The sequence below is a fragment of the Lycium ferocissimum genome, chromosome 4, assembly GCF_029784015.1.
Source record: "Lycium ferocissimum isolate CSIRO_LF1 chromosome 4, AGI_CSIRO_Lferr_CH_V1, whole genome shotgun sequence".
NCBI classification, from domain to species: domain Eukaryota; kingdom Viridiplantae; phylum Streptophyta; class Magnoliopsida; order Solanales; family Solanaceae; genus Lycium; species Lycium ferocissimum.
The window spans coordinates 39,674,010-39,688,834 of record NC_081345.1 but is presented as its reverse complement, the minus strand read 5'-3'; the positions used below and the strand labels follow the sequence as shown (position 1 = coordinate 39,688,834).

The 14,825-nt window shown below is 36.3% G+C and overlaps 2 protein-coding genes and 1 pseudogene across 2 annotated transcripts; 1 reads left to right on the top strand and 2 right to left on the bottom strand.

Annotated features, from left to right (window-relative positions):
- Positions 1–1,427: 1,427 nt before the first annotated feature.
- On the top strand, positions 1,428–4,575 carry LOC132052857 (uncharacterized protein C24B11.05). The gene is made up of 10 exons (XM_059444560.1): positions 1,428–1,581; positions 2,753–2,827; positions 2,921–2,986; positions 3,093–3,190; positions 3,278–3,315; positions 3,422–3,509; positions 3,622–3,742; positions 3,816–3,904; positions 3,995–4,060; positions 4,164–4,575. Exons 2-10 carry the CDS (start codon positions 2,767–2,769, stop codon positions 4,305–4,307), a joined length of 771 nt encoding a protein of 256 aa, XP_059300543.1. The 5' UTR covers positions 1,428–1,581; positions 2,753–2,766; the 3' UTR covers positions 4,308–4,575.
- An 870-nt stretch (positions 4,576–5,445) lies between these two features.
- Positions 5,446–8,086, bottom strand: LOC132054044 (scarecrow-like protein 14; annotated as a pseudogene).
- A 2,916-nt stretch (positions 8,087–11,002) lies between these two features.
- LOC132052856 (scarecrow-like protein 14) lies at positions 11,003–14,585 on the bottom strand. Its single transcript, XM_059444559.1, has one exon. The coding sequence runs from the start codon at positions 13,487–13,489 to the stop codon at positions 11,282–11,284; it is 2,208 nt and encodes a 735-aa protein (XP_059300542.1). The 5' UTR covers positions 13,490–14,585; the 3' UTR covers positions 11,003–11,281.
- Between the last annotated feature and the right edge of the window lie 240 nt (positions 14,586–14,825).

Here is a 14,825-nt window from a genome sequence, read left to right as displayed (position 1 = left end):
TTTTTCATATGATTAACGAAAAAGAAAAATATTATGCATATAAAAGGACTAGAGAAAATTAATATGCGTATAAAAGGACTACAGAGTGTCTACTTGTAGAACTACGGTATATTTCAAACTTTTAATTAGATATGTAGTGGGATGGGTCAGATTCACTTCATTCCTAATAAGAAAATTGCGCGGATTCCCCTTCATATGGATTGGTCTTTAATTTTTATCCTCAAATTGATGGTCTTTAATTTTTGTTCTTATTTTTCATTTAATGAAAATTTGTGTTGTGCTTATAGTAAAAATAACCAATATATAAGTTATATTTCAAAACTCGGAATATATATATTTCTATGAAAACAAAATCGTTCACAGCCAAAGACAAATGGAAGAAGTATCTGTTAATCTACTTAAACTTATGTATTTTTTCAAAGTGTACATTGAAAAATAAGTAATAATTTTTTATGATTAAAACAAGATTTTCATAAAAACTATGCCTATTCGGGATAAAGATATGCCTTGTCCGGCATAGTTTTGTAGATATGTATGGGATGGGGACTATGCCTTACGGATTCCCCTTCTGGATTGGTCTTTAATTTTTGCCCGAATATGTATAGTTTCAATAAAAACCTTGTCTTTTGATTTTTTTTTTTTTACTCTGTTAGTGTTCGAACTCAGAATATCGGGATATTTTCGGTTACTTCTTTATTACTTAAAGTGCCGAAGGACAATAATTAAAGATAAAAAATTTGATGGATAAAAATTAAAGGCCAACCCACGATAGGGACAATCGTGCGAATTACCCATTCTTAGTCGGATGTTTCCAATTTAAATTTGGGGAATAGAGAAACACTCGATTTGTGCGGTTTCCATTTTAAATGGGTCCATAGCGCAAATTTAGGCTAGTCATGGCAAAAAAAAAAAAGAAAAAAAAAGCCTAGTCGGTAGTGTAGGTTTCATATACCATATTATGATTATATTATACTCTCTCTATTTCAATTTATGTGAACCTAATTCTTTTTTAATTTATGTCAAAATGAATGATCTTTTCCCTAATTTGAAAATAAATTCACTTTATGAAGTGATTTACAGCGACACAAATATTCAAGACTTATTTTGAACCACAAGTTTTAAAAGTCTTTACTCTTTCTTAAATATGGTGTCCAGTCAAATGGATTCATATAAATCGAAATGGAGGGAGTAAGAATTAATTTTCAAGTAGGAGAAATATATTACTGTACTTACTACTGTATACTGCAATTGCTGTCAATTCGGGGAGTCATATGTGGTTGGAGAGATGGAAAGAAAAGATTCATTTGAAAAACAATTGGTCAGAATTCTAGATGTAGGACCCAAGACTTCTTCAATTTCTTTTGGCACCCCTTCCCTTACTTTAAGAAAGAAGTAAACGCTCAAAATGTCTTTTCATACTCGGTTCCATTTATTTCAAAGTTTGTGCTATAAATAGCCTCCTAACATTGCACTCTTTCGTTGTCCACCGCGTTTATTTCCCATCCTCCTTTCTTATTATAGCGAAGAAATAAATAGAAAACTGCTCAAAGTAACTTCCACATTCTCGTGTAGGGAGATCTGGTAATCATCTCTGTTTCTCTTCTTTCATTTGGGTTCCCCATTTTTATGATTTTGTTGCAGGTTTATGTGTATTCTTGTTTATAATTTCAAGTATCCTTAACTATGAAGTAATGCTCTTTTTTTCTTTTTCTCCAAATGGGGTTTCTTGTTTTCAGATTTCATTGCAATTTTATGAGTTTTCTTGTTTGTACTTCCCAAGATTATCTCCTTTTTTATTTTTATTTAATTTTCTCCTTTGTTAAAGAAATGTGATTGAATGTCTTGTCCATTTGAATCATTGTGTGGTAAAGGTTCAATTTTTATAAGGATTGATCTTCTTCCTTGTTTGTTTCTACCCTTTTTTTTATAGCAAGAATGGTTAATGATGAATAAACTATACCAATATTATGGGCATAGTCGGTTAAAGAGGAAATTAGTGGTGCTCTGTTTGATTGTTTCCTGTTGTATGATTTTTTTCTTATTTCTCAAAGGTCAAGATTGAATTTTTATCAACAGTAAATACAATCACTGTGTGAGTTTTTGAGTCTATCTTTTATATCCTAATGTTTGTAACCTTCCAATTTTATAGGAAGAGATATGCAATGAAATTTCATTTCTTGTCTGCTAAGACGTTTTAAACTATGTTCTTTACTAGAGAAATTGGAAAAGCCATGTTTGAGGTTTTAGATCTTCTCCTGTATTATCTGGACATTTTGGTCTCCCTTATGTTGATCTGCTTATGATAATGAGTCCATCACCTTAACCCTTTCTAAGGATGCTTCTCTTGCAGTCCTAGCCATACTCCTATTACTGTCAAACCTCTCTATAACAGTATCATTTGTTAGGATAATTTTTGGCTGCTATAGCGAGATGCTGTTATGGAGAACATATGATAAGACATAAGATAATATGAAAATCGGTTCCAAAAGAAAACTTGGCCATTATATTGAAATGGTGTTACAGAGGAACTGTTACCTAGAGGTTTTACTGGATAGGAGCATTGCGGATGTATCCATTTCTTCTTTATATTATTGTGGAGGGAACACTACTTATTATCAGTGCTATATATCATGAACTCCAATTTTCAATTGAGCTTTATACGCTCTCTCAATAGCCTTTTAGACGAATTTCTGTCACACGTATATCCAATTTGTGAGCCAAATACTAAATTTTGATGTTTATGTTGTTTAAGATCCTTATAACAAAATGGAGCACGAAGACAGCTACCAGCGAGTTTCAGAGCCAAAATACGAGTGCCTTCTCTTTGGTAAGATTTTAAAATCCCTTTACGTGTTCTCTTTACAAAAGGAAAATTGCCTTGTGTATTCATTTCTAAAAACGCCTCTACCTCAATTTGCAGATGTTGATGATACACTTTATCCACAGAGCTCTGGTATTTCAGCACAATGCACGAAGAATATCATTGGTAATTTAGCAGTTTTCTGTCATTTGATTTTCCTCATATAATTGCTTCCTAGATAAATGTTTTTGGATCGAATAAGTAATAATATTTCCATGAATGTATCTTTTAGATTATATGATTGAAAAGCTTGGCATAGACGAGACTAAAGTTCCGGAAATGTGTATAAGCTTATATAAGGAGTATGGAACAACCATGGCTGGTCTCAGGGTAAAGATTATCTCGCTTGTTTAAATGAACTTTGCACAGTTAAGTCTAGGTTGTACATATGCTAAACTTGACATTCATTTTTTTTAGGCCATTGGTTACGACTTTGATTATGATGACTACCATAGGTACCACTTCTTGTCTATGTTTCTTTACACTTCTGTCTATGTTTCCTTACACGTCTCTTTATATTGTTTTGAAATGAGAAGTAAACAATCCGATCTTTGTTGACAGTTTTGTACATGGGAGATTACCTTATGAACTTTTAAAGCATGACTATGTTTTGAGGAATCTTTTGCATAGCTTGCCTGTTCGAAAAGTTGTAAGTTACACATACTTTTTCCATATCACTACAAACAAGCAAGTACCTTTGTGACGGTATACTCTTTTGTGTGACAACGTTGGTGTAATGAGCATTCTTGTGATTGAAACAGATATTTTCAAATGCAAATGAAGCCCATGTGGCGAAAGTTCTTAGCAGGCTGGGATTAGAGGACTGTTTTGATGATATCATATGCTTTGAGACTTTGAATCCTACTAACAGTAACAATGCTGGTGAGTCTGTCCATTTCACGCTTGAGACATTTCAAATGTATTGACTAATACTAGATACTTCTTCTCCTTCCAGAATCCCCTAGGAGTCTTATTGTTTGCAAACCCTTCGAAGAAGCCTATGAACAAGCCTTTAAGATAGCCAATATTAACCCTCAAAAGACGGTATGTAATTAGCCTTGATTTCTGCATTTCCATCTTTTACCGATTTACCTGAATTCTAACCTAATGCTTTTATCTTTATGCTTTCCTCAGCTTTTCTTTGATGACTCTGTCCGTAACCTTCAGACTGCTAAGCTAATGGGCCTTCATACTGTTTGGGTAAGTTGAATTACTAACTTTCTGAGCAACAAAAAGAAAAAAACTCATTTTTCTTCCTTCTTAGTTCTTACTAATATGCATATGAATTTCACTTATTTGGTAGGTGGGTGCCTCACATAGAACACAAGGTATAGATAATTCGCTAGAGAGTATTCATAACATGAAGGAAGCATTACCGGAGTTATGGGAAGATGTTAAACCAGACATTCGCTACTCAGAAAAGACTGCAATTGAAGTCAGAGTTTAGTTGTGTTATCTCGCAATAAAGACAACCATATAGTAGTATTTATTTAAATTTTTATTTTCTAGTTCCTTTTTTTTTTTCCGCCTGTAAACCTGAATAATAGTTGTTTCATTGATTTCACAGTCCCTAGCTGTATTATTATTGCTTAGTGGACGTGAAATCTCTCATGTGACTATAGTTGTAAAAACTTCTCCCTAGAAGCAACTTTTGGCATGAATATTAAGTATTTGGTTGTGAAATGACTTTCAATCCAACCAACTTTCATCTTCAATATCTAGCTCCGCATTATTATTTATTTTTCTTTTGTTGTTGAATTACTTTCCGGAGTAGAGGCACCATAAATGTGATCCACATTGTGGAAGAAGAACATCTCGCCCCCCCCCCCCGGCCCCCCGGCGCGCCGTCCCCCTCTTCTTTTTTCCCACACCATAAATGTGATCTACATTGTGGAAGAACAACCTCTCTCCCTCTCGCCCCCCCCCCCCCCCCCCCCCCCCCCCCCCACCCTGCGCGCGCCGTCCCCCTCTTCCTTTTTCCCACACCATAAATGTGATCTACATTGTGGAAGAACAGCCTCTCTCCCCCTCGCCCCCCACTCACCCCCCGGCCCAACCGCGCGCGCCGTCCCCCTCTTCTTTTTTCCCCTTGTAATTCCTGTTAGGCAATTGAATCTTGTTGGTAGAAATGAATCAATTTAGATAGTCCTTTGGGATTCTGATACCGTTCTTTATTAGGTAGTTGTTTTAGTATCTCACAGATACTGCAATGTGACCTACATAAAAATTTCTCGTGAAAAGCATCACTACAAAAGTTGAGGTCAAAGGGTTTATTTCGTTTGGCTTAATAGCAATATAGCATGGCAAGGATTACCATTCAAACTCGACATTGTACGGGACACCTTGTTCATTACTACAAGCCTCAGCATATTGAAAACCATTTTATGGGTCTTAACCGTAGTTCTAGCCCCTTAAGAATCGGAGTCACGCAAAAGCAACGTGTGATTGAAATGATGGAGTAAACAAGGATTCATTGTCAAGAAAGATCACTTCACATCAATGAATGTTTCAGGCTTAACCAAAAAAGTGAGAACTCTAGGAATGTTGTAACTGATATATGTCAAATATCTTCTTGTGTCTCAAGTTCATCAAAAGCAAACATGAACATATATTTAATTGGAAATCAGTTTGAAAGACAGCTTAAACATCCTTGAAACAGAAGCAAAGGGAGACCATATAAGTGCCAACACACATGAATGAGAATCAAAATGTTCAGTTTGTTAAAATTTAATTAGACTTCTGAATGATCATTATCAACAGGTTTCCAACAAGAGAGAGCATATAGAACTCTGCCTTTCCATCCCTGCAGCATCCAGTGGCCATCTTCACCAACCAAAAGTTCCTTGTGGTATCGCCTATGCACCTTGGCCCTCACTTCTTTAATTATGTCCTTGTCTAATGGAAGCTGCCTAAAGCCAGCTCTCTGGTTTCTTAACTGCCACTGCTTATATGGTTCTGGTCTCTCAACTCTTGCAGTACCTTCACAAGCCACAATGTTCATAATTTCCAAAATCACCTTCTCAAACAGTATTCTCTCTTGATTTTCACGCCGTACAGTTGCCTCCATCATGTCAAAATGAGAAGAGAAGTGGAATAATGCCTCTTTAACTCGAGTTATAAAGAAAGTTGAGTTATATGCCCCGTTAACTATCCCATGAAGGAAAACATAAGGCTTCATTTGCTTAATCAATCTTAGAACATCATCCCTCGGACTGTTTTCATATACTGTTTCATCAGACACTATTATAAGCCTGTATAAGCAATTAACTACAAGCATCTCATCTTTTGTTATCTTCAGATCCTCCAGCTGGATAGAATCCCATTTCTTAGCTATAGCATTATACTCAAAAGGGACATTAAATCTCTTGCAATAGTTTGCTAGTCGATGCCCCGTCTCCTCAACTCTCTCTGCTGGTCTAAATCCTGGTTGTGGAAAATCTATTCATGTAACGCGAAGTTTTGGAGGTCCTGATGGCCTTTGGAAAATCCCTGAATAAAACATGGCCATTGAAAACCATACAAAATACCAAAATCAATAATGTGTATACTTTTTGCTTCCCTTGTAGACATCCCAATTGACTTGTTAGCAAATATGTTTGACATCCTCCCAAACGGGCATGCTGTAACGTTTACCTGAAACAAAGACGAATTTAGGATCTAAAGTCAGTGGATTCAGAATGATTGTAAACTTATTATATTGTACATGTTTTAAAAACTTTTTGCATATGTATACATAGTTCCACGAGAAAGCAATAAGACTGCCTCTGACCTGAAAGGCTTTTAATATGTCTGCAGCAGATATTGTCCTCTTTGCAAATGCTGTATACAGTTCTATTCCAGTGCTGGCTAAGCGAGCCTTGAGGGCATCAGCAAAGTAGTGTGCCATTCTTTCTGTTGCTTCACTATGTGGAGAACAGTGTAACCTAATCAGCTTGAGCTTTTCATAGGCAGTCCTAGTATCATAATTTGTCACGGCTTGTGCACATTGAGTTAAGAGACTCCACAAATCTACTGCATTCGCGATGACTCGTTTTGAACCAGCTCGTGGCCTCCCTCGCTTTGGCATTCTTGATTGGACATACAATGGCTTATAAGCTAGTTTTTCCTCTATTGAACAATCACTCTGACAACATGGTGGATCACTATAAAATCCAGGATTCTTGGAAGAACAAAGAAGTGTCGTATCATACAACTCAGTCTGATCCAATTCTTCTAAACTACTTGCCAAATACTTACTACTCGTTGGCCTTTCTACAGAATCATTAAAATCCTCATAGCCACATCTCTTGCCCCTTGTGCCAATAACAGATTGGTGTTCTTGTGTGGCCATAAAATAATTCACACAAATATGTTGAATTTTTAATTGATGATCTGCAGAAAGGGCATCATAGAAGGATTTCTCAGTAGCTTGTAGAGCTAAGGAGTCTTGAAGCATACATGGCCTATTCTCTAAGTCCTCTTCCATAAGCATCTGGTTAATGTACCTACGGACCCCCTCAAAGTAATCACATGCTAGAAGATTGACATCCTCTTCAAATGAAACTACCTTAATTGGACATGATGCACGGGCAGAAGAATTAGCAATTTCATGAGTAGTAAGTTCTAATTCACATTCCTGATTATTGCTTGAGAACGTTGTAGTTAAGTGATTATTGATTCCATTAATGAATCAAGCAGGTTTAATTTTTTACCCATAATTGTTTCAAATTAGTACAAGAAAAAATGGTGACAAATGTTGGTTTGTTTGTTTAAGACAAATAACAATGTCACAAATAGTACTCCAATTTTGAGGCTCAATTTCTTGGAAACAAAGGTAAAAAGCCACTTTCACTTTGGGAGTATCGTTTGCCGCCCCTATGCAGGCTGCAGTAGTTACTGTTCCCACCACTCAGGGTCTTTTCTTTTATCTCGGTTAAGGAGGATTAATGACTAAATAGAGCTATTAGGGTCGTTAGGTAACTGATTTGGAGGTGAGTTATGCAGGTATTAAATCCTACATAAGTAATACCACATTTAGTAGCTAGTTAGGAGGTAAGTTATTCATGTATAAACTTAATATGGTGTTTGGGTTGCAATTTAGAAACTCGCATAACTAATACATGTATGAGTTATGAGAGAATCAATATATTATTTTATGCAGGATAGAAGGTGAAATAACTAATCGCTGCATAAATAATAATAAATAAATTCTCTCATAACTAGTCTCTTTATTACTAATACCTGCATAACCCTACCTAGCTACCAAACGACCCCTTAGTGTTCATGCTACCTTGAGCATAATGGTTCCCCAGGCGGATCAAGACATTACAAGTATATAGTCGAACTAAAATGCATGCGAGTATTTTCCGTGGTCCTACAAATTGAGCTTCCGAAAGGGGTTTTTGCTAGAGCAGCTCAACGAGATGTGATTTCAGTTCCGGTTATGCCTCATCCGAGTAGGTATATATTCCTTGGGCCAGCTAAACTAACTCTGATCTAGCATGCGCCCCGCTCCAGCTTAGGCTCATTCAACAAAAGGCTTAGAGCCCGTTTGGCTTAGCTTATGAGTTGCTGAAAACAACTTATAAGCTGTTTTCAGTTTTTTTGAGTGTTTGGTAGTAACATATGCCCATTTTGTCTTAAGTCAACTTATTTTTTTAAGCCTTTATAATGTCGCTTTTTTTTAAAAAATTTAAGTCAAACGGGCCCTTACTCTCTTCTAAAATTTTAGTTCTAAAGTCGTTTCATTTTGGCGAAGCATATTTATTTTGAAAATGAAAGTTGACTATTCAAAGTAACCTGAGATTTAAAAATTGAGTAATTAACGTACTCTTTTAAATTTTTCTAATCATAATAATTAGAAAACTGTTTACTGTTTCTATTCAAAAAAATGTATCCCCTAGTTAAGGAAATTTCCCGCAGCTACAGATGACAAGGACGCAATAAAACACATTTCATAGAGGATCACCTGGACTATGCAATAATGGACATCTATTTTTGGGATGTTATCAATTTCAGAATTGCGTTATTGCTTGGACCTTCCAAGATAGTAAAAGCATCATAGAAAATGACAATCACAAAACAATAAGGCGACATGCGATGTACGAAGACATATACTCTATAAGTCAATTATTAAACAAATGTGTTTTCCAATCGAACCGTCAATTCTCTCTCAAGTTGAATGTTTAGTCCAAGCTTAATTGACAAAACTACAGCAATAATTAGATTATGGTGCAGCTTGGTCCCCACCAACAGCTAAAATGTCCGGATTTCCATATGAGGCTGCGAAGGCCTACAAATCCAAAAAATGTTGTTAATGATAATATTTGAATTAAGATGTTGACACCAGTTAATAATTTATCATTTTAGTTGTGAATATAAAATATTTTATGGTTTGCACGATTCTATGTGCAAGGGTGGCTCAATAAGATTGGTGGCCTAAAGCTAACTTTAACGGGAGGCCATTTTTATTTTTTTTGCTCAATATTTTTTAAAAGAAAAATTAACCTATAAATATATTGTAAGTAAAAGTTAGGTCTCATCCTCCCTTAACTAGAGGTTTTGGGTTCGAGTATGTGATTAAAAAAATCTTGCCGGGGAGTGATTCCCTTTTTAATCGGCCTTGCGTGTCTCAAAATCGAATTAATTGGAAAAGTCAATATAGATACCGAACACCAGATGAAAAAAATGAGGGCCCCAAAAAGCCCCCGCTTTAATGGCTTGGCCCTCTGGCCGGCCCTGTCTATGTCTATGTGTTAATTATGTTTATAAATGTATAAGCCTGGCCCACGGTGTAAATTTCCCTGCTGAATTTGGGTATATCCACCATAAATATTTCACGTGATTGACACAAGAGAAGAATCAAACTTCTACCGAGAAAGAATGTTGCAATTATAATTTATTAAATAAATAAATAAATAAAGTATTTCATATCTTACCGATTTCTCAACCGTTATGTGAAGGGATCTAGAGTGAGATCTAGATTTCTTATTGCTGACAAATCAAGTCCAATGTTACGACTCACAAATATTATAGTACTCCCTCCGGTTTAAAAAGAGTGTCCGCTTAGTCTTTATATTTTACTTAAAAAAAATTGTCCACTTATCAAATTAAGAAAGAATTAATCTTATTTTTTCAGATTTGTCCTTATTAAGTAACCAAATCTCAATGCCTATTTAATTAAGGACATTTTAGTCAAATTACTCATTTTTGTTTAGGAGTTAGTATTTTCTTAAGAGGTGTGTGAATGGCTAAATGGACACTCTTTTTGAACCGAAGGGAGTATCATATAGCAGAGAACTAAATTTCCTTACCTCTAATCCTAATTATGCTCGTAATAAAAAGAATCAATACTCCATTCGTTTCATAATAAGTGGTGTTTTTAGCTTATGCACACTTCTTAAGAAATTGCTCGCTCCTAGAAAATTAGGAGTGTTTTTACTAGCTTACCCCTAATCAAATACCTAGAAAAAAAAAAGCTATTTAATGATTTTGTAAATAAAGGTAATTTTAGAAGAATAAGATTAATTTTTTCTTGAAATCTTAAATCACCACTTATCTTGAAACAAAATGAAAAAGCTAAAACATCGTTTACTTAGAAATGGAGGGAGTAATGGTAAAATAAAAGGTAATATATAAAATGAAATCAATAGTATTCTTAAAGGTAGTGTAGGGCAAATATCGGCTAAAACTTTGTCTCAGAATCAACGATAGTATCTATTTACTGACATTTTCTTCCTTTTTTAAGCATATTCACATGTCTTCGTCAGTTTTTTCAGTACTACTACGTCAGGATTTATTTTTAGTTTTTCGTTGGTTAAACAAAACAATGCTAGGAGTATGTCAGTACTACTACGTCAGGATTTATTTTTAGTTTTTCTCTCAACTCTCTAAACATGTCGTTCGAACTCTCTCTACTCTCTGTCGGATTCTTTAAAAATGCACTATTATTGGAGAATCCAACACACACCCGTCGATATTCATGAAGAGTCAAAGCAATATAGGACAGTTCGACCAAAAGTTCTATTATCATAAGAATATGTTAGACGATAGGAAGGAAAACTAGAGAGAACTAATGCCAAGGACATGAGAAAGAACAGATAAAAATGTAGCTTCAAAAACCAAAGTTAAAAAATGTAGCTTCAAAAACCAAAGTTGCAACACAATGGCTTTCAAATATCCTCTTTTCTCCGTAATGAAAATTGAACTCATAGACAACAACTCCATTAGGCCAATTTTACAGAACAATCACAAGTAGACTGACAAGCAACGCTAAGTCACACTAACATTTCATACATGTGTTTCACCACACTAAATCAAGATCAGCGACTAATCCTTTCTAGAGCCAGCATTATGTACAAAATAGCTAAGAACACGCCGTTTTTGGCTACATAACAGCATCCTTATAAACTGAGTCTGACTAAAACAATGTTTCAGATACTTCTATGCTGGCACCCAACACGAACTAGCACATATTATCCGGCCTTTCCAACCCTGTAACATCCATTTGCCATCCTCATCGAACACAAAATCTCGATTGTATCCCCCTTTCACCTTGCTCCTTAACTTCTGCATGAGGAGTTGGTTCAACGGAAGAAGCTTGAATCCAGCCCTCATATTACGGACCTGCCATTGCTTGTACGTCTCAGGCCTTTCAACCCTCTCAGAACCCTCACAAGCAATGACATTCATTGCCTCGCGTCTAAGAAAATCTTGTTCAAAATGCAACCTCTGCTGATCATCACGGGGTAAAGTAGCATCAAACATGTCAAAAAGAGTTGAGAAATGGAAGAGAGCCTCCCTGAAGCGAGTGACAAAGAAGGGTGCACTATAAGATCCATTGATTACAGCTTGCACGAAAATATCCGGATTCATCTTTCTAATTAAGCTCAGAACCGCATCCCTCGGACTGTCTATCACAACTGTTTCATCCAGAAGGTTCTTAAAATGAAAAAGACAGTTCACAGCGACAGTCTCACCGCTTACAAGTTTCAAGTCCTCGATTTTAATATTCTCCCAATTCTGTGTTGCTATAGCGTTATATTCGAACGGTACTTCAAAGCGCTCGCAATATTTCGCCAAGCGGGTCCCCGTCTGTTCTAAGCTTTCTGCTGGCCTGAAGCCGGATTGGGGAAGGTCTATTCCAGTAATACGAAGCTTTGGAGGCCCATCAGGTAACTGTGAGAGAAGTTGGATGAGTATTGGCCACTGGAAACCATAAAGTATACCGAAATCTATGAGATGTAATGTCCTGGCATTTGATGCTGTGTGAAAGATCATTTTATTTGCAAAGAATATTGATATTTTCTTGAACGGGCATGCCGAAAGGTAAACCTGGTATGCTTTCAATTTCTCAGCAGCTGTTATCTTTTTCGGAGCAAGGGCAGCATATAGTTGAGTGCCGGTGCCAGCCAACCGGGCTTCAAGGCCATCAGCAAATACACTGGCCAGCCTTTGGTATGCATCACCAGTAGAAGAACAATGCTGCCTGATCTGCTTTAGCTGTTCATATGCCGTTCTGTAGTCATCAGAAGCAATCGATTGTGCACAGCTAATTAAGAGAGTCCTTAGATCCACAGCTTCGTTTTTAGTCCCTTGTTTCTTAGCACGAGTTTTTCCATGTCCATTCTGATCCAAACTCTTGTCTACTTTAGATGGCATTTCAGACTTGTCATTCCCATCACAACACATTGTCTCGCCTAGCAGGAGAACCCTGTCAAACATCTCTGATAACTCAACCTCCTCCTCAACATATATTGCTGATTGTTTATTGCTCCTTTCATCTCCATAATCACTGTCCTCAGGATACTGATGCTTTCTTCCTTTCGTGCCATTAGGTGAGTGATTCCTGTCATCCTTCTCTACCTTGACCACAGCCTCTTTGGTCACTTCTTCCGTCTTTGGAGGCAACGTATAGTTATCCAAATCAATGACAAATTGACTAAGATTTGGAAGGAATTTATTAGCTTCCTCCATCCCTCTCCTGAACTGTAAGATAGACTCGCTATCAGTAAACGCGTTTGAAACAACATTAGGGTTTAAAAAAGAGTTCATAGGGCCATTCGAGTTAGCAAAGTTGTTTAAAGAACCACGGGACCCCTCTGAGTTACTCTGCAGCAAAGGTTGGATGGACCCCACAGGCAACCTAGATTCACCTGGATCAACAATCCAGTGAGGATCGGTGGAATTACTATGGGTATTCCTACTACTTGTACTATGGTCACTGGAAGTCGGGAAACTGCTGTCTGGACTTGGGCTTTCTAACTGAGAAGGGATACGATAGGGTGAAGGAGGGTATGTTTTGCCAAGGGCTTCATATAAGGATTTCTCAGCAGCTTTTAGAGCAAGCGGATCATGAAACATGCTCGGCTTATCTTCAATATTCTCCTCCATTAGTATCTGATTTAGGTACTTGAATAGAGAATCAGAGTAGTGATCATCTGGAGAGTCTACTTCCGAGCTAGCGTTTGAGGATGGAGCAAAATTATCAATGTCTTGGCTTGGTGCAGTGTAAGGGACACCAAAAGATGCATACTCATTGTTATAATTCTGAGGAAATTCCAGAGATTCCTCAAAGCTTGGCAAATTGATCTGATCGTCAAACTCGAAAGTGTTCCCAGGATCAGGCAACGGATTGAATCGAGGATCCATTGCAGTTGTTTACAAAAAAAATCTACAAAACAAAAAAAAAGAGGAATGCAACAGGATATTGTAAGGTTGAAATATACAATGAGAATGCCCTAGGATATGCATATATTGAAAAGGGGATAACTATTTCATTTACCGAAAACTTATACTGGCTAATATCATTATAAGACTTCAAGACAATAGAAAAACCAGATAATGGTGGAAACAAAACCTAAGACTTTGCATAATCATTAAACTAATTACTGAAATTATGAAGAAAATCAATCAACTTTTTTCCAACTGCATGTCTGGTTTAACATCTGAAAGAGGCCCAACAATAAAGGGCCAAAAGGCAAAAGGTTACTATTTCTCCAGAGACCATTAACATGAAGTAACTTTATACTCATATAAAAAAAAGAAAAGAGGAAAAAAAAAAAAAAAAAGGACTGCATACTACTAATAGAGATACAAATTCAACAAGCACAAAAAACATTAGTGGAAACAGAATACTGATCTAACACCCATTAATGGCAATAAACCAAAACAACCATTAACGATATCACCAAATGAATCAAAGCATAGAATTAATAATATGACTCAAAATGGAAACACAAAAATAAAATTAAATAAAAAAGAAGACAAAGAACAAATCTACAGTATATCAGCCTAGAAAATGCGAAGTCCTGAAAAACAGTCAATTCAAAGATGTACATACATACACCCACATAAAAGAAAAGAAAGAATAAAGATCAAATCTGAGTTGGAAAACTTCAAGAAATGAAAGAAAGCACAAGGCGCAAAACAACAAACTGAAAGATAAAGAAAGAAACACCATGATTTTCTTCTTTCTTGAAGTTTTTAAGGGGAAAAAACTTCAAGAAAAAACATTAAAAGAAAAGAAAAACCCAATTTAGAGCTCATCGGAAAAATCTCAACTTTAAAAGTTAAGCCCCGTTTCTTTGTTTAATATGTGCATACCTTAGAGTGAAGTGAAGAGATGACAGCAAAAGAAGTTTGAGCGGTGAAGTGAAAAATGGGAGGCAGAGCGCTCTCTCACTTTATTTTTTTCGAAGAGAAATAAGAAAGGCAAAAATAGCGAAGAGGATATGTATGTTATATTTTTAGATGCACAAGAAAGAGTCAAGGCTGCTCCTTTATTAAGCCAAGAAAAGGAAAAGGAACCTTCTGTGAAGGAGAAGGAAAGAAACAAGTGAAAAAGTATTGAAGAGATAAAACTTGACGGGTCGAGGTTTTAACCCGTTAACGGCAGTCAATTGGACACCTCAAAATGTATTGATGGGTATCAAACCTGGTCAATCTTCTTTCTTTGTCCAATAAGCGTCTCTGCACTGTACCAGCC